The sequence below is a fragment of the Martes martes genome, assembly GCF_963455335.1.
Source record: "Martes martes genome assembly, chromosome: 17".
Taxonomy (NCBI): domain Eukaryota; kingdom Metazoa; phylum Chordata; class Mammalia; order Carnivora; family Mustelidae; genus Martes; species Martes martes.
Window position 1 is genome coordinate 45049732 of NC_137905.1, and position 18592 is coordinate 45068323.

Genomic DNA, 18592 nt, shown 5'->3' on the forward strand with positions numbered 1-18592 from the left:
CTGGCAGCCAGGACTGGGTGGGTGGGGGTGGCCCACAGTCACACCCTGCCATCCCCAGAACTTCATCACGGCTGAGGAGCTGCGGAGAGAGCTGCCCCCGGACCAGGCCGAGTACTGCATCGCTCGCATGGCGCCCTACCAGGGCCCTGACGCCGTGCCCGGTGCCCTCGACTACAAGTCCTTCTCGACAGCGCTGTATGGCGAGAGTGACCTGTGAGGCTCCCCGCTGGAGAAACCCTGACCGAACCCCCGTCCTCAGCCTCCAGGAGGGGCTGGGGGAGCCCTCGGCCCTTCTCCCCACTGTGGGGGCCTCCCAGGTCCTGTTTTTCTGACTCTGTATCTATGCAAAGCGCTCTGTCAGTCTTCTCTGGGGGTGGGGGGTGGGCAGGGAGGGGCTGGGGCAGGCTCTCCCCTCTCTCCGTCAGTCGGCCCCCTCCCCCTGGATGGGGGTGAGGGAGACCTTCGGGGTCCACGCTTCTGGTCTGGTAAATATATAAGACGTGTTGTTTTGTTTTATAACTATGTGGAGGAGACAGTGGATTCCCACAGCGAAACAGGTCACCTCCAGGCCCTAGGAATGCCCTCCACACCTTGTCCCTCCTTTGCCCGCCCCTCCCCTGCCCCCAACGAGGTCCCTTCAAGGCCTCTCACATCCAGGCCAAAGCCCTATGTGCCTTGTCCAGGAACCGCCCGGGCCTGCGGTGGGCCCTGCAGAGGGCGGCACAGCTGCCTGACAGGAAAGAGGACCCCGCCCCCTCCCTTCTTCCCTTCTTCCCAACTTTCGGTTGCCAGGAGATGAGGGGGTGCAGCTCCGCACCTCCCCTGCACCTCCCCTTTTCTGCAACAGGAGTAGGGTTGGCAGACCAGCCTCTCAGCCCCAGCCGGTCCCCCACCTTGCTTTGTCCGGACCTGTGTTTCTGATTTTTTAAGGACCAAAAAACAAAAAAAAAAAACAACAAAACAACAAACAAAAAAATCCACAAAAAAAAAAACTATAAAAAAAGGAATTAAAAACTTTCAGAGAATTACTATTTACTTTATTAACTTACGGATTTATTATATAAATATATATTCACCTAGCAACATATCCTCGCCGCCTCTTGCTCTCATAATGAAGACGTAGCTGATTTGCTGCCCTCCCCCAACCCTCACTGATTTTTCTCCGTTGTCTGTCGTTGGGCATGGGTCTCTGGGGACCCTCCTGAGGTGGAGGGTGGGCTGCCGGCCTGGCTGCCTGTTAGTTGATGGGTTTTGCTCCCTTCCCCTTCCCCCCTTTTTTGAGTTTATTCTGATTTGATTATTTTTTTCTCGGTTTCTGGATAAACCACCCTCTGGGGACAGGATAATAAAACATGTAATATTTTTAAGAAGGATTCCTACCGTGTTCTCTCTCTCTGTTCTCCACTTCTTAGGAGAGCCGCGGGAGAATCTCTTCCCAGAGCAAGGCTGGGCATGGGAGATCCCTGTCCCCCCAAGTGTGTAAACCTCAGTGTCACGGGGGACCCACTTGAGGCCAAGCGCTGTTCCCAGTGCTAACTAGCGTGGCCTGTACCAGAAAAGGGCTGGGACGGTCCCTGCTTATAGGTGAGGGCAGAGCACGGAGGAGGCAGGGACCTGCCTGGCCGAGTGGTGGGGCCAGACCTTGCCTCCCCTGCCGGCTCCCGAGGCAGCAGAGCAGCAGACCCACGTGCCAGGTGGAGGGATCAGTGTGGCTCAGACCCCCGCCCTGGGGAACAAAGCCCAGTCCAGGCTGGGCGAGGAGAACGGGCTCCTGGCAGCGCTTCGCCTCCAGCCGCAGGGGCTCCGTGTGGAGATCCTATGAGAAGGTGGCCACCTCCATCCACTGGGGGAGAGAAAACCCCTGGCTTGAGGCAGGGCTCTCCTGGGACTCCTGCCTGGCCCCCCGAGCCCCCCAGCCCCAGCTCACCTGTCTGCGGGTCAGGCAGACGACCCCCTCGCCTCCATCCAGGTGCTGGCTGCAGTGGCCTGCGCAGAGCGGGGGGGGGGGGGGGTAAGCGCGCCCCCCAAGGCGCGTGGGAGCCCGTCCGTCCCACTCCCCCTGCCCCCCAGGCCGGGCAGCACTCACGGAAGATGCAGGTGAGCTGGGCCGCACAGGACACGAAGCGCTCAAAGTCCACGCGCAGACGGCTGTCCCGGTAGCGGCTCGTGAGGGCCTGGGTCAGCTGGTTGTTGAGGTGGAAGCCTAGGGCAGGCGGCCTGTGAGCCCCCCAGGGGGCCTGTTCCCCCCTCGGGCAGCTCCCTTCACGCCTCCGCTCCGGTTTCCGCACGTGACAGCCCTGACCCCCCAGGCCGGGGACGCCATTAGAGGGATTGCTCGGCGCCCGGCCCAGGCCCCTGTACAGTCACTGGAGGAGTTTCCGGGCCCCCGGACATGTGTGTCAGCCCCACATGGTGTCCGTTGCTTCACATCAGAGACCATTTCTGGACTTGAGAAATCACCTCTGACGAGAAATCGCAACAGGCCTTCAAAAGCCAGAAACGGCGGCTCCTCCCCTGAGGCCCTAGGACTCTGGCTGCAGGATGGCTCCCCCCGCCCCGTGTCCAGATCCGCGGTTCTGAGGACAAGGTCCTGGCTTCCGCCGCCGCCTCAAACCCACCTGTGCCCTGCTCTGTGCCCGCATTCGCTGTTAGGTCTTTGTCTCGTCTATGCCTTGTTCTAGCTGCTGGGGGCCAGTCCGGGGCCGGGGGTCGGGGGAGCCCGGGGCCCGCAGCCCTGCCTTAGCCGCGTGACCTCCCAGGCCCTCCATCCCGCCTCAGCCGCTGCCTCAGATGCAGCTTTTCGGACCACTCTTAGCGCCCCCCGTGCGGGCTCCTGGCTGGGATCCTCCGGTATCCAGGAAATCCCTCACCTGGTTTAGTACGGCCTGGTGACTGTGACCTCCTGGCTACCCCTCCCCACGGGCCCCATTGTCCTTAGCCAGCTGCTGGCCTGCGCAGACCACCCCTCCTCCACCCCTCCCCCCACTCCTGCACTTGGACCTTGTGCTCGATCTGCCTCCCTTGCACGCGATGTTCCTTCTGCCCAGAGCACTGCTACTCCTCTCACCCTGCCCCCTTCGGGAAGCCTCCGAGCAGGGGAGCGCCCGGCTCTTCACCTGCAGCCCCAGTCCCTGCCCTGACGCCTCTGAGTGGTCACTGTCCTTGGTGGCCCCGGAAACCAAGGGAGGAAAGGGCGGGATCTCTGGCCCCCTTTGAATCCCCAGCATCAGCCGGCACAGCCAGGAGCAGAGCCGGGGTTTGGGGGACACGGGTGGTGCAGAGCGTGGCTGAGGGGCGGCATGTCCTCTCTGCCAGTCCCCCGCCCTGATCCTGCCCCCCACCTCCACGGCTCTGGAGCTTGCTTCCTGCTGGTCCGCTCCCTGGTCCTCCCTCTTACACAGTGTGACCCTGTCGGCTCTGGCCCTCCTCACACCCCGACGCTGGACCTGCCTCATCCTCCTCCCTCTCATACGTAGTAAAGAAAGATTTTTGTTTTAAAGATCCCAGATGCTCATGAGACCTCAAGGGGCTTTACTGCATCCCTCCGCTGGTCTCTCATCTGTGACCACCCTCCGACCTCCAGCTGCACTAGTCCGTCCTCATTTCCAAGACCTGGTCCCCCGAAGCTCCAGCGGGGCCCGTGCTCTCACCTCAGGGCCTTTGTACTGGCTGTTCCTTCTGTCAAGACTACACCTGCCACCGTGTCCCCCAGGCTCAGTCCCCCTCCTTCAGGTCTGCTCAAACAGCACCTGGGTCCTTCCCCGAGTACTGTGCCTCCGGCCACAAGCCCCTCCCCCGCCACCACCCTTCTCTTTCCTCCATAGCTGCACCATCTGACCCAGACATTCTGCTTGTCTGTCTGCACTGCCAGGATGCCACCCCCCTCTAAGAGCACTTCCTCAGTCTCCTGCCTGGAAGAATGCCAAGAATGTGCACCAGAACTGGTACTGGTAACCCCCACAAGCGGTGCCAGCTTTCCATCCGCCCTCACCCTCTTGCCTCTGCTTCTGTGCACCCAGGACTCCGTGTCTGCCAGTGTGCCACACCTCCCAACATTCTCGCTCCCTCGGGGCCTCCTGCCTCCGACTGGGGCACAGCCAGGCGGCAGCCTCCCACCTCCCCTTGTCGGAGGAGCCCTGGGGTGAGGGCTGGGAGGCTGGGAGTCCCCTCCAGTCCCAGCTCCTCCATGCATGGACTCAACTTGCTACTGAGCCCAGGGAAAGCTTTGCTCCCTGGCTCCGCCCCCTGGGGAGGATTTTGTGCCACACAGACGGAGGGGGCCGTCCTACCTCCTTTCTGAAACCCTTGTGGGGGGGGGGGGGCTCCGGGCCCTCTGCGCGCAGTCAGGAGCTGCGTGCCTGCACTACCACCACCACCACCTCCACCACCCCCGCCCCTGGCCCCGGCAAGAGCTGGTAACAAACTACGTGGGCTTCGAGACTGGTGGTGGGTGAGCGGAGCACAGAGCGTTGGAGGGGGAGCAGATCCCGTCCCCAGACACCCTCCCCCCACCCCCGCCATACCTGCCGCATTCAGTGCCAGCCTCAGCTCGTAGGAATTCATGGTTCCAGAGGCGTCCTCATCGAACTTGTCGAATGTGGCCTGGGTCGGGAGCTACAGGTCAGTCCCAACCCCTGGCCCTCCCTAGGAGGCCAGTCAGCCTGGGTTCCCACCCCAGCTCCCTTTCTTCCTGGCTTTGTGCCCTGGGCAAGCAGCTCTGCCTCTCTGAGTCCATCTCACAGTCTCTAAAATGGGAATAATAGTAACAACTAGAATAGAGTCATGAGGACAAGCTGAGATTCGACCTACGAGGGGCTTCATGAGGGCTCAGCCAACAGCGGCTTACTGCTCACCAGTACAGGGAGGCTTGGACCCTTTTCCTCCTCCCCGGGACCCAGGGCAGTGGGAACAAACGCCTCCCACTAGCAAAGGCCTCTCAGAGGGCAGGTGACTTGCCTGAGTTCACACAGCAAGAGAGGAGCTGAGCCGGGAGCTAGGACTTCAACCCCAGACCAGAACCTGTGCTTTCCATCCCCAAGCTATTTAGTGCCCCTAGAGGGACCACAGAAGGGCAGATGCGGCAAGGGCATCCCGGCCAGATCCCTCCAAGTTGTCCCTCAAGGTGGATGTGGCCCACGTTCTCCCCTGGGACCCTGCTAGTCAGCAGAGCACCTATGTCCTGACTAGTAACAGTGCCTCACCTTCCTGGAGGAGGTGGCCCCCCCAAACTTCCGACCTTACCTGCCACTCCAGGAGATGGCCCCAGAGCTGCTGGAAGTGATGCAGGGTGAGGCTCTGTCCGTTCTGGGGAGGGGGCAACTGGTTAAAATCCATATCCCCAGAAGGGGGGACAGAGGCCCCAACATCCCCACCCTCCCTACCCAGACACTGCCCCCTTCGTATACCCCAAAACAGCGCAGCAGCTGCTCACAGGTCCTGAGCCCGATCTCGGCAGGGGTCCGGGCAGAGGTCCGGGCGCGGGCCCTGGCTACAGGAAACAGAAAAACCTCAGTACTTCCTGCGTGTTGACCGTCACTGGGATCTGAGCCCAGGCAAGGGAGCTCCAAGTCCCCTCATGCCAGCTACACTCCCTGCCTCCCTTTAGAGGAAGGGAGGGCTTATGAGTGGCTGTGGCCCTGGCCCTGAGTCCTGCCACAGGACCCACATGTGGGAAGACACTGTCAGGCTGAGTGCAGGGCTCCCGTGGCCTGACTCCCCATGGCATCAAGGATGGACACACCTAGGGGGCTCCATGGGGTCCACCCTCGTCTGCAACTCACCAGGCTCCAGGGCAATACTTAGTAAGGTCTGGAGCTGAGAGGCGCTGAGTGCTTCCTCCTGGTCAAGGAGAAAGCCAGTGGTGAGGCTACTCACTCAGGCAGCCATTCGACACAGCCCCTCTAGCCTTCTGGGCGGTGCTGGGGACACAGCAGAGACAGTGCTCATGGTCCAGGGGGAGAGAGAGAGACACCTGTCCCCAGAGCAGTCAGGGCTGCAGGGGGGAAGCACTGGGCTGTGGAAGTCCACAGCCAGCATGCAGCTGACCAGCCTGGGGGAGAATCCCGCAGAGATCCCAGGAAATCCCACAGGAAAAACACGAGGCCATAGCCAGGGCAGGGGAGGAGGAGAAGGCAGTCAGGCAGAGGCACAGACAGGGCAAGGGCCCTGAGGCAGGGATGAGCAGTGAGCATTTTGAGAGTAAAGAGGAGATTTAAGCACAGAGAGAAACTAAAACAAAATGAGACAACCCCCTCCCAGCGCCCCAGGATAAGGAAGGGGCCCCAGAGGAGGGGTGGACCCCTATTAGCCCTGGCCCGGCCCCCTCACCTCTCCTGCCAATTCCTGAAACAGCTGCTCCAGCCCCAGTTCCAGGGGCATGTACGGGACCTGTGGGCAGGGGGAGTTCAGTGCTGGCCGAGGGGACCCCTACCCGCCCCCTCCCCCCATTAGGGTGGCCCCGCACCATGAGGGCCTGCAGGTCGGCGCTGATGACGTCATCAATCTCCCTGCCAATGACAAGGGGCGTCAGGGAGTCGGGGGTAGGGAGTCGGGGGTGGGCCCCGGGCCAATCCCCGCGGGGAGGGGTGATGTCTCGGGGTTCTGGGGCTCCGGCCGGGGGAACCCCGAGGGGGCGGGTCTGCGGCACCCCGGCTCACACGGCGGTGTGGCGACGCTCGGAGAAGACGCGCAGCGTGAAGTCAGCCTCGTCGCCGGCGTGGGCGGCGCTGGGCACCACCAGGTAGTGGCCGGGGCGCAGGCGGCAGCGGCGGCTCACGTCGCGGCGGGCGCAGAAGGGCGAGCGGTCGGCGCGCAGCAGGCCCGGCAGGAGCTCGCGGCTGCGCGGGGAGTCCCACAGGCCCAGCAGCTGCGGGCAGGGGCGCTGAGCTCCAGCTCCCGCCCGCCCGCAGCCGCTCCCGCCCGACCTCGCCCTCCCTCCTCCGCCACCGCCTGTCCGAGCCCCCGGGCAGCCGCCGCCCGGTGACCCTGCGCCCGGGGTCCCCACGGAGACCCACCTCCTCTGGGATCTGGAAGAAGCAAGAGCAAGCGAGTGAGGGCCCGCGGCGGTGGCGGCCACCCTTCAGAGCCCCCTCCACACCTCCTTCGCTTTTCTTTCCCTTCCCCCTGCCCCCCTGTCCCCGACCTGCTGGACCCCCTCCCATTGGTGCCCCCACGGCCCCTCTCTGCTCCGCAGCCCCCCCTCCCTGGTCCTCAGCGCCTCGGACTCCCCGCTGCCCTGCAGACGGACCCCCAGCGACCTCAGTTTCTCCCTGAACCCCCTCCTCCTTCCCCCAGCTCTCTTGCTCCAGTCTCTGAGCCCCACACCCCGGGCCTTCCCAGCCCCCTCCGTGGCTCCACGTCCCCGCTGCTCCCGCCCAGCCCCCGGGGTCCCACCTGGAACACGTGGAAGCCCACAGTGAGGTAGGTGAGGCCCTGGGCCCTCAGGCGCCGCCGATTGCGCTGGATGAGTGACAGAAGGACAGTGCACTTGGGGATGCGCCCCCCCCTGGCTGGTCCCCAGGCTCCTGCTGCCCCCCAGCCCCCCCAAGGCCCCTCCTCATCATCATCTTCCTCCTCATCAGGCTCCAGCAGCGTCAGTCGGAACTGGGGGTTGGTCCAGAAGGTTTCTAACAGAGAAGAAAGAAATGGGGTGCCCCGGCCTGCCACAGCCCACCCCTTCCCCTGCCAGGCACCCTCCAGGCCTCACCGGTGCCCGGCAGGCTCCCGCCGGAGTTGAAACCGCGCACCCAGCGGCCTTGGAAGATATGGATGTGCCAGCCGCCTCCAGCCGGGCTCGGGCCCAGCACCTCCGGGCTCAGCGAGCAGATCTGGACGGTGTTGAAGTGGCGGAGGAAGTCCTTCAGCTCCATCCTGCACAGGGGCCGGTGGTCAGACCCTCCCCAGGGCGCCAGTCTCCCAGACATCTCAGGACCCCAGAATGACCCCCAAATCACAATCCCCGAGTTCCCTAATCATCACCAAGGACCCCTCGGTCCACCAAATAGTACCCTGTCTCCAGAAATGGCCCCCAGATCCCAGCGCCCTCCAGCCCCCCCGCCCCCCGATTTCTCCAAGTCCCCAGAAATGCCCATGTATAGTCAAGACCCACACACTCCCCCCACCTATTGTCAAATTGCCTTCAGCCCCCAAATATCAAGACCCTCAGACTTTCAACTGCCAACAAGCATCCCTCAGCCCCTCAGCAGCACCAAACATACAGAAATGCCCCAGACATCACCAAGCCTCCCCCAATTCCCCACCCCCTCCAACCCTCCAAAAATTACTGCGCCTCCCAGTTCCCCTAATATTGCTGCTAATTGACTCCCCCAAATAGAGTGCAAGCTCAAAGTTACCACCATAAGGACAGTTTCTATGAACCCGTCCCCCGTCCCTTCAGGCAGGCCTCACCCCCTCCCTGCGCCCCTTTGGCCTGGCACTGGTCCAGAGGCGGGCAGGGACCCTGGGCCACTCACCAGAACTCGCCATCTTCCTTTTTCACCAGCAGGGCCTCTCGCCACTCCGCCGGCAGCGCATCCCAGCGCGAGCAGCTGGGGAGACGGGGATGTGAGGACTGGGCGGGTGGGTCTGAGCCCCCCCGGACCTGGTCCTCTCCCCCAAATCCATCCTACCTGTCGCTCCAGGCCCCGGTCCACTCCACACGGCCCCATGGGTTCCGAAGCCGCAGCAGCCGCACCTTGGTGAAGCCCAGGGTCGCCTGAGGGCAGCACGGTCAGTGGGGGGGGTGGCTCCGGGGCACCCCTGCAGCCCGCTCGTGGGGGATACTCACCTTGTACGTGCCCGTGACAGAGTACGCATGTCCCTTCACCAGCCCATCTTCTGTGCGGTACTCACCCCGATCACTCTGAGCAGAGGGCAGGGGCCGGTGAGGTCACGGTGGGGGACACAAGCGTGGCTTCTCTCCTCTGCCGCTCCCCTCCCCTCACCCCAGCCTCCTGCCACCGAAGCTCCCAACTGAATGACACAGGGCTCCAAAAGGGCAAAGGATTGGTGAGTGAAGGCGAGAGAGGAAGATGGAGACAAGACAAAAATACATGAAGAGAACAGAGACGCAGAACAGGCAGACTGACCAAAAGAGGCAGAGAAACACGAAGGACAGGGAGCCAGTCAGTGAGCGCAGGATTAAGCAAAGAAGGAGTGAAGGAATTAGACCAACGCAGTGAACAACTAAGCACGTGACTGGGTCGCAGATGAACGCGGGACTCCAGCCGAGCCCATGGAAATCAATCCTAGACCTCTTGCTGAAATTCTCAGAAAGAAGCTTTGCCATTTTTTTAAACCACTGGGGGGTGGTAGGAGGGCCCCTGCAGCTGTGGGCGCCCCCTTTTGTGCCCATGAAGGGAATGCCTGCCCAGGAGTGAAGCTAACCCAGAACAAGGAGTAGAAAAAACACATTCTCCACATCTGCTAAGCACCCGGAGTCAGCTATGCCTGAAGCTTGTTTAATGAGAGCAAATAAATCGCCTTTGACTTGCTCGAGTTTGATGGGTGAGGGGTACTAGCCAACAGTGAACACAGACAGGAGGACACAGGCCACCTCCCCACTGCAGCCCCGACTGCGCTCTGGGCCCTGGTGGGGGTCTCCATGCCAGTCAGGCTCTCACCAGGGCAGTGGCGCCCACGAGGGACTCCTTAGCCAGGGCACGGCGCACAGCAGAGAAGAGCCCTGGGATGTCTTGCCTCAGGTAGAGCACCTCTCCCACGCCGCCTGTGAAGTCCACGAAAGCCTCATTCATGTGGCCGCCTCGCATCACCTCATAGGAACCGTGGAGCCTGCGGGAGGTTTTGGGGGGGGTGTCTGAGGCCCGCACGAGCATCTCACACACACCCCTGGGACCTGGGGCCCTCTGGCCCGGGGCGTAGGGGGCCCGGGGATTATCCCTGACATTTGCAGACTGCTGAGGTGGCCTGCGGTTCACTCTGGAAGCCCTTGGAAATCAGGCCTGTGGTCCCTGGGCCACTAGGACTGGGCATTTGGGGGATCACAGGAGAACTCTGTCAGAATTCTGGGCATCCCGTGGGCTATCTCTGAAACTCTGAGTCTCCAGGAGATGCCTGCTTTGGGGGTGATCTCTGTGGGGCTTGTCAGGGATTTCAGAGCCTCGGGATGGAGAAAAGCAAAGATCGAAGGTTCCAGGGATTACTGTCATATTTGAGAGGTGTGAGGTGCCTGGCGGGGGCTCAGTCAGTTAAGCGCCTGCCTCTGGCTCAGGTCATGAGCTCAGGGTCCTGGGATCGAGCCCCGTGCTGGTCTTCCTGCTCGGCGGGGAGTCTGCTTCTCTGTGCTCCCCTGCCCCGGACTTGTTCTCTCTCTCTCTCTCTCAAATAAATAAATAAAATCTTCTTAAAAATTTGGAGGATGCTTTGGGTTTCTCAATGGATCAGGAGAGAGCTTCTGAGATTACAGGCCCCCAAGGGGATAAATCTTGGGTTTAGCGGCTCCGGGGCCTGAGAGATGAGATTTCAGGCTCCTGGACTGTAAGTGTCCATGGGTCTCTAGGAACGTGCCTCTAGGGAGGTGTCTAGGATTTGGAGGGAGGTCCTCAGGGGATGGTGTGACATTAGGGTCCTGGGCACCGTGACTTGGTGCAGGACCCCTGGCAGGGTGTCTAGAGGATCCCAGAAGCTGGGGGTCTCTGGGGTTCCCTTGCCGGCGAGGGAGGTGTGCGGGCCAGAGTCCTTACTTGGCATAGGCCTTCTCCAGCAGCGGGGCCCAGAACTCGTTCCGCTGATGCGAGCGCACGAACATCAGCTTCCCTTCACGCACCGGCAGCCTGTCATCCACCACGACGTCCACCCAGCGGCCAAACTGCCAGAGCTGGTGGGAGGAGGGCAGGGCGCAGGCTTGGCTCCCAGCTCGCAACCGTGCCTGGCCCCCATCCTCTGACCCCCAGCCCTACCGCGCCAGTCTGAGAATTACAGCCCCCAGGCAACCACGCCAACGAGGAGATCCGTGGTCCCATGGGGGAAACGGAGGCACAATCCAAGGAACTTTACCTGGAAGTGGAAGACACCTGCATAGTCATCTTGGAAACCCTGTCCAGGGGGGACCACCCGGCACAGGAGTCGGGGATACAGAGTGAGGGAGGCAGCGGCCGCAAGAAACCAGCAGTTACCTGGGAGGAAAGCCGAGGACGGGGTGAGGATGGAAAGGGGGAGACTGAGGTCTCCCCTGGGGAGAGGAGAGTCTGAGGGGTGGACCCAGGGGCCGAGCTGCAGGGGCCCAGCTACAGCCTCTGCCAGATCTGGGAGCCCAGGATGGGTTCGGGGGTCTTACCTAGGCGCCCCTGACACACGTCTGTTCGGCTCATGTCCTCACAGATGAACTGGGGCTCGGCGCAAAACTCCTGGGGGGCATGGGCGGGAGAGTCCAGGCCTCAGCCAGGAAAGGGAGAGAAGGAGCGACTGAGAGGTCCAATGCCTGGGTCCCCTCCTGCCCTCACTGCTCCAGAGTAATGAGCGCCTCCAACCCCAAGAGAGGCTTGTAAAGCCTGTGGGCAGGCATCTGGGCCTCTCCAGACCCCACAGTCAGAACTCCCAGCCCTTCTCTTCATATCCAGGCCCCCAGTCCCCTCCTCCCTCAGACCCAGGGGCCCAGCCCCCCCACAGCCCCCTCCTCCCTCAGACCCAGGGGCCCAGCTCCCCCACAGCCCCCTCCTCCCTCAGACCCAGGGGCCCAGCCCCCCCACAGCCCCCTCCTCCCTCAGACCCAGGAGCTCAGCCCCCCCAGCCCCTCCTCCCTCAGACCCAGGAGCCCAGCCCCCACAGCCCTCAGCCACACATTACATGGGGTCTCTTCCATTCCACCCCTTTCGCCTTCTCCGAGTCCGGCCCCAGCTCATCGTAGCCAAGGGCATCAGGGCCAGCAGGGAAGTAGGGATCTCGGAACAGGATCCCCTCCTCCAGGCAGGCTGCTCGGATGGCCTCGAATCTCTGGCCCCGAAAGGGCTTCGGGCCTCTGGTTCCGGGCCCTGCCTCTTCGTCCACCAGCTGGATGGTGACCCGTCCGCTGCCACACGCCATCCGGACAGTCTGCACTCAGAGGCTGGCCCCAGGCTCTTTAACCTCCTGACTCACGGGGGTGGGGCTTCCCCTCCATCTGAGCCCCAATGGGGGTCTTTAGGCCACGGGGAGCTGGCTCTTGTTAATACTAATTGATGGTTTGGGGTGCCACGGAGCAGGGGACGCCTCTGCGGTGGTTTCCTCCCCAGGGCGTGGGGCCTTCAGTTGTGGCCAGGGTGGAAGCTTAATGGGCTTGGCCCACAGCAAGAGGGAAGGCGGGCAGAGCTGAGGGAGGACCGGCCAGCCCTGAGAGAGGGCCTGGAAGGAGGTCAGTGTGGGGGTGTGTTTCTGCCATCTTGCCCCTGCCTCTCCCTCTGTGGGGTTGGGGGTGTGGGGGGCAGGGAAGGGCGGCACACTGACCCTGCGTCTCCATCGCTCCCTGTCTCTCCATCTGCCAGTTTCTCTCTCTCCCATCGTGTGTCCATCTCTCTTGTCTCCTTTGGTCTTCCCCTTGGTGTGTTTTGGTCTTTCTGTGTGGCTGTCTCTCCCTGCACCTTCGGTCTTGGCCATGCCTCCCTGTCCTTCCCTCTGCACCCTTTTCCCTGCCCTGTAGCTGCTCAGTCCCCTGGGGCCCCTGGGGCGCACTCCTCCTGAGCCACCAGGACCCTGTCTCCCCACTTCCCGGACAAAGCAGACCTCGGCCTGCTCGCCCCACACAGGGCTGACTGTGGACAATCCACTCTGCTCCTACTGGCCCTGGCTTGGGAGCCGGTCCCACCAGTGACCGTGACCCCGACCCTAGCCCCACGAAGCTCGGGGTCCTAATGTTTCCCCCAGAGGAAGAAGGAGCCATTGGAAGAAACGTTAGAAGTAGGTTCTGAGAGGCCAGAAACTCACCAGTTTGGGTCCCAGCAGACTTCCATCCTCCAGGAGTGAGGGGTGGTGTCTCCTGCACGGACAGAACTTTGTCACCTCTGTGACAAGGGACGTTCCTTAGTCCTCTGGTGTCCTTCCCTCCAAACAGATCAACAGATACTGTCTGAGCCCCCAGCTGTGTGGCCACCCGAAAGGGGTTATAAAACAAGATGTCTTCCTGTAGAAGTGCCCGGGTCACCCCCAGCCCTCCCCCGGCCGTCATGTGAGGCAGGTGACAGTGGTTTGGAGCATCTGCCAGGGTAGGAGCCAAAGGGCCAGGGTTCAAATCTAGACTCTGCCACGTAGCACCGTGTGTCTTGGGCAAGTCACTTAAGCTCTCTGCGCCTCAGTTTCCTCATCTCTACAGCGGGAGCAGTAACAGGACTGATCTCGGCGAGTTGTTGTGAGAATCGAACGAATTAATATGTGGGACATGTTCGGAGCAGCACTGGTGCTCAGTAAATATGAGCTGCTGGGACTATGTCTGGGGCCCAGCCACTGTGACCGGTCACCTCTGGCTGCTGCTTCTGCCATTTCCACAGCCACTCCTGCCACCCTGCTCTACACATTTCCCACCTGTTGAGGTCACAGCCCTCTCCCCTCTACTGGGCATTGATTGAATAAAACCTGCCTGACATCTGGCAGTGAGCAGGAAACAACTCCCCATGATCCCAGACCATTCCACTGCCACCCGCCCGGCCCTTCTTGGCCTTCGCTGGCAGGTCCCTGCTGGCTGCTGCTCGTCCTAGCTTCCCGAGGCCTGCCTTGTCGCAAGGCTCTGGGCACATCCCACAAACAAGAGTTCTCTTGATCGCTTCCCACACGTCTTACACCCAGGGTCCCAAATAAGCTTGTCTTCCTGGACCAACCTAAGAAAAACGCACTGATGCCGGCGTAGTGGAAGTCTGTTGCTTTGAGCCCAGCACCCCCTACCTCTTCCTCTGGAATCAGCACCCCCATTATATCTGGGGGATCCACGGATCCCTTATTCTCAAGCTCTGCGACTCCCGGAGGGCTGGCCCCGCCCCCTGGCTCCAGGGCGGAGAGTTTGACCCAATCCAGCCAATCAGAGAAGCGCGTTCCTGGCCACGCCCCTTTCCCCGTTCATCCCCGGGGACTCAAGGAAGGGCTTCTCTTTCCCTGGGACCACTAGGCTGGTGGGACAAAAACCCGGAGCGGCCAGACTCAACCTTGAACCTTGGCAACCTTGTCGGGAGACCGGCCTGAGAACCGCTGAGCGAAGCCGCGCCAGGCCACGCAGAGAGAAAGATTCCCATGAGCATATAGAATCCTTCGATCCCGATGCGCTTGAAACCAGACTGACATTAAAGGAGCCAACAAATTCTCCTCCTCTCTTTTTCCCAGTTTCAATTCCCACTTAATTGTCTTTTTTGTCACTAGCAACCAAAATAAATCTTCCCAATTTGGCTGGCATGATTTCTGCAACTGTGCACCAGCCGGAATGCGCTGGACATCAGCTTCCTGGGGAGTAGGAGATCGCACACAGCCTTGGAGTTAAGGAGTCAGGTGCCAATTTACTCTGGGTCTACCCCCACCCCCCACCCCCCGCCACGCCTTCTCACCTAATCCGCAAAGTAGAGAGCGTTCCTGCTTCAAGTTAAGGCTGCACCTGAGCCATTAAAAAAAAAAAAAAAGCAAAACTACCTAAAACACTATCATGAGGGGCACCTGGGTGGCTCAGTCGGCTGAGCGGCAGACTCTTGATTTCAGCTCAGCTCGTGATCTTGGGGTTGTGGGACGGAGCCCCATATAGGCTTTAGGTTCAGCGGGGAGTCTGCTTCCCTCCCTCTCCCACTGCTCCCCACCCCCACCCGCTCTTGCACACACTCTCTCTAATAAATAAGTAAATCTCTAAAAAAAGAAAGAAAGAAAGAAAACACTATCATGACAATGAAAAGCCCCACTCCTGCGGACAGCAGATACCTTACACAGGTAATACGGAGCAAATGCTTGCTACTTAGGGGACATTTTGCACCAGGCTCCGCGCTTGGCGCTTCACAAATACCTAATCTTAGCGTAAACCTTGAGAGGGACGTCAGTCAGCTCTAGCGGCTGGAGGAATTACCACGGATGGGGGCAGACATTTATGTACGAAGGGCTGGAGCCCGAGAATCCCAGATCGGGGCGTCAGGTTCTGGTTAGGTTCTGGTGGGAGCGCTCTTCCAGGCTGGCCAGCGGCCTCCTTCGTGCTGCGCCTTCCCGAGGTGGACAGAGCCAGCTGCGAACTGGTGCTCCGGTGTCTCTTCCTCCCCTTCTAAAGGTCCCATCTTGAGCGGGAAGGGAGGTTCCGCCCTCAAGGCCTCATGCAAACCTAATCACCTCCTTAAAGGCCCATGTCTTAATACCATCATATGGGGGGAGTTAGGGCTTCAACATAGGAATTTTCGGGGGGGGGACACAAAGAGCGATAAGGTTTACAGATGAGAAGGCTGAGGCACAGAGGAGTGGGGTGCTTTTCCTGGGCTCTCACAGTTCCAGAATCAGGATTTGAACTTGACGGTCTGGCTCACCGGTTATATTATATGGCCTCTCAAAAGATTAGTATTTAGAATATATAAAGAGCTCTGAGAGCACCTGGGTGGCTCAGTGGGTTAAAGCCTCTGCCTTCGGCTCAGGTCATGATCCCGGGGTCCTGGGATTAAGCCTCCCAACCGGCTCTCTGCTCGGCAGGGAGCCTGCTTCCTCCTGTCTCTGCCTGCCTCTCTGCCTACTTGTGATCTCTGTCAAATAAATAAATAAAATTAAAAAAAAAAAGCTGTGATAAAGAAACCACCGCTGACTCAATAGAAAGTGGGCAGAAGACATGAAAAAGCAATCACGGAATCAGCGTCCAATAAGCATATGAAAACCTGCTCCTAATTAAGACCACCTGAAATACCACCACGCCCTCCACGTTAGGACCAAGGTTAAGAAGCCTGAAAATACCGAGGATTGGCAGGAACAGGGAGCAAGAAACACAGACGCAGAGTTGTAACTTGGTACGCTTCGGAAGACGAACTAGCATTCCTTGGTAAATGCCTACCCATGGCACAGCGATTCCACTCCCAGCTACTGATATACTAAAGAAATGCATGGGGGCGCCTGGGAGGCTCAGTCAGTTAAGCTTTTGACTCATGATTTTGGCTCCGGTTCTGATCTAATGGGTCATGAGATCAAACCCTGCGTCAGGCTCGGTGCTCGACATGGAGTCTGCTTCGGATTCTCTCCCTCCCTCTCTCTTTGTCCCTCCCGCCACTTGCTCTCTCTCTCAAATAAATAAATAAATCTTAAAGAAAGAAAGAAAGAAATGGATGTACACTTGTCCCAGGAGACGTGTGCAAAAATGTTCAGAGCTGGAGCGCCTGGGTGGCTCAGTGGGTTAAAGCTTCTGCCTTCAGCTCAGGTCATGGTCTCAGGATCCTGGAATCGAGCCCCGAGTCGGGCTCTCTGCTCAGCGGGGAGCCTGCTTCCTCCTCTCTCTCTGCCTTCCTCTCTGTCTACTTTGATCTCTGTCTATGAAATAAATAAATAAATAAAAATCTTAAAAAATAATGTTCAGAGCGGCATGGTTTGTAATAGAAAAAAAAAAGAACAAAGAACAAAACAAAATGAAAACAACTCAGATATCCATTGTCAACAAAGTGAAAAAGTCATGCTATATTCATACAAGGGAAGACTACACAGGAGTGGATATTGGGTGAACTGCAGTTACAACATGGATGAATCTTGGAAATGTACCACTGAATGAAAAAGCAAGCCTCGGGGCACCTGGGTGGCTCAGTTGTTAAGCATCTGCCTACTGCTGAGGTCATGATCCCAGGGTCCTAGGATCAAATCCCCCATTGGGCTCTTTGCTTGGTGGGGAGCTGCTTCTCCCTCTGCCTGCAGCTCCCCTTGCTTGTGCTCTCTCTGACAAATAAATAAAATCTTAAAAAAAGAAAGAAAAGGGGTGCCTGGGTGGCTCAGTGGGTTAAGCCTCTGCCTTCAGCTCAGGTCATGATCTCGGGGTCCTGGGATCAAGCCCCGCATCGGGCTCTCTGCTCAGTGGGGAGCCTGTTTCCCCTTCTCTCTCTGCCTAACTCTATGCCTACTTGTGATCTCCGTCTGTCAAATAAATAAATAAAATCTTAAAAAACAAAAAAATGAAAAAGCAAGCCTCAGAAGGGTACCCACAGTGTAAAACTACTCACTAAAAACGTACTTTTTGTCATTGGAAAATCAAAAAAATTAACAAAAGTAGACAGGATGGTACGATGAACCCCACATCCCCATCACCCAGCTTCAATAATTATTAACTGGTGGAAATGCAGCTTCACTTATGTCCCAACCTCACCCTGCCCCTCTTGTATAAATTTGAAGCAAATCCCAGACTTCATTTCATTCCCTCGGGAGATATTTCTTTTTGAGAGCCAGAGTCAGAGGGAGAGGGAGAAGCAGGCTCCCCGTTGAGCAGGGAGCCCAACCCAGGGTTCCATCCCAGGACCCAGGGATCATGACCTGAGCCAAAGGCCGATGCTTAACCGACTGAGACACTCAGGTGCCCCTTCCTCAGTAAATATTTTAATACATCGCTCTAAAAGATAAAAACTCTTTTTTTTTTCAAAGAACTACTTTCAGTTCTTTTTTTTTTTAAGATTTTTATTTATTTATTTGACAGGCAGAGATCACAAGTAGGCAGAGAGGCAGGCAGAGAGAGAGGAGTAAGCAGGCTCCCTGCTGAGCAGAGAGCTGATGTGGGGCTTGATCCCAGGACCCTGGGATCATGGCCTGAGCTGAAGGCAGAGGCTTTAACCCACTGAGCCACCCAGGGGCCCCTAAAAGATAAAGAACACTGTAACTAGAATACCATGGTCACACAAAGAAAATTAACAATAATTCCTTAATATCACCAAATATCCAGTCGGTAGGCACATTCCTTTTTTGTATCATCAACATAAATTAACATTTAATTAATTATACACTCGGGGTATTGCTCTGTAGTGAGTTTAACTAGCAAATAACTAGGACTGGTAATAAGTTGGTTGGACATCTCTATGTATGCACATTTCTAACTGTTTCCTGAATGTCATAAAATTGTTAGTAGTTTGAGTCAGGACCCAAATAAGATGGATTTACTGCCATTGCCTGACATGTCTCTTAAACCTCTTTTAATTTACAAGTTCCTTCCTTCAGCTCTTTTTTTCCTTACTATTTTTGGCTGAACACCTCGACTGTCTGGGAGACTTTGCCAAGGTCCGGGTGGCTGATACACCCCTAGTGGCATTTCCCCTGTGCCTCTGTCTCCTGTACTCCCTGTAACTGGGCATGAAACCTAGATGCTTATCAGTTGCAGGCTCCATTTTTTGGCAAGTGACACCCTAGGAGGTGTCTGGCTTTCCCATCTGGTCGTCTCTGCATTCGTGATGCTAAGAAGCAGGTGCTGGCTGCCTACGAGAGTTGACACCAGATAGGGATTGCAAAATGGTGACATTCTACTTCTGTCATTTCATTTTCCTGTGGTAGCTGGAATAGGTTATAAAGGGACACTTTCCCTTATCTGTAGAGGTACAGTTCATGAAAGAGAGACAGGGACCACCCGGATGGCTCAGTCTTAACCCACTGCCTTCAGCTCAGGTCATGGTGCTGGGGTCCTGGGATCAAGCCCCTAGTTGAGTTGGGC

The 18592-nt window shown here is 58.5% G+C and overlaps 2 protein-coding genes across 7 annotated transcripts in view; one reads left to right on the top strand and one right to left on the bottom strand.

The window, feature by feature from the left end:
- ACTN4 (actinin alpha 4) overlaps positions 1-1375 on the top strand; it is a 68669-nt gene extending 67294 nt beyond the window's left edge. For 3 of the 6 annotated variants that reach the window (XM_080827616.1, XM_080827619.1, XM_080827618.1), the window contains one exon: positions 59-1372. In XM_080827616.1, coding sequence (XP_080683742.1) covers positions 59-217 — 159 coding nt within the window. In that variant the 3' untranslated portion in view covers positions 218-1372. Of the gene's footprint in view, positions 1-58 lie in introns of all 6 variants that reach the window. The other 3 variants (XM_080827614.1, XM_080827615.1, XM_080827617.1) reach the window with 2 other exon arrangements.
- Positions 1020-12039, bottom strand: CAPN12 (calpain 12; the record flags this gene model as incomplete). The annotated part of the gene is made up of 20 exons (XM_080827620.1): positions 1020-1843; positions 1928-1986; positions 2087-2203; positions 4524-4602; positions 5242-5304; positions 5406-5488; positions 5781-5838; positions 6328-6387; positions 6464-6506; positions 6657-6880; positions 7393-7625; positions 7706-7869; positions 8472-8546; positions 8628-8713; positions 8786-8860; positions 9621-9789; positions 10701-10834; positions 11014-11132; positions 11294-11363; positions 11803-12039. 20 exons carry the CDS (start codon positions 12037-12039, stop codon positions 1817-1819), a joined length of 2175 nt encoding a protein of 724 aa, XP_080683746.1. The 3' UTR covers positions 1020-1816.
- Between the last annotated feature and the right edge of the window lie 6553 nt (positions 12040-18592).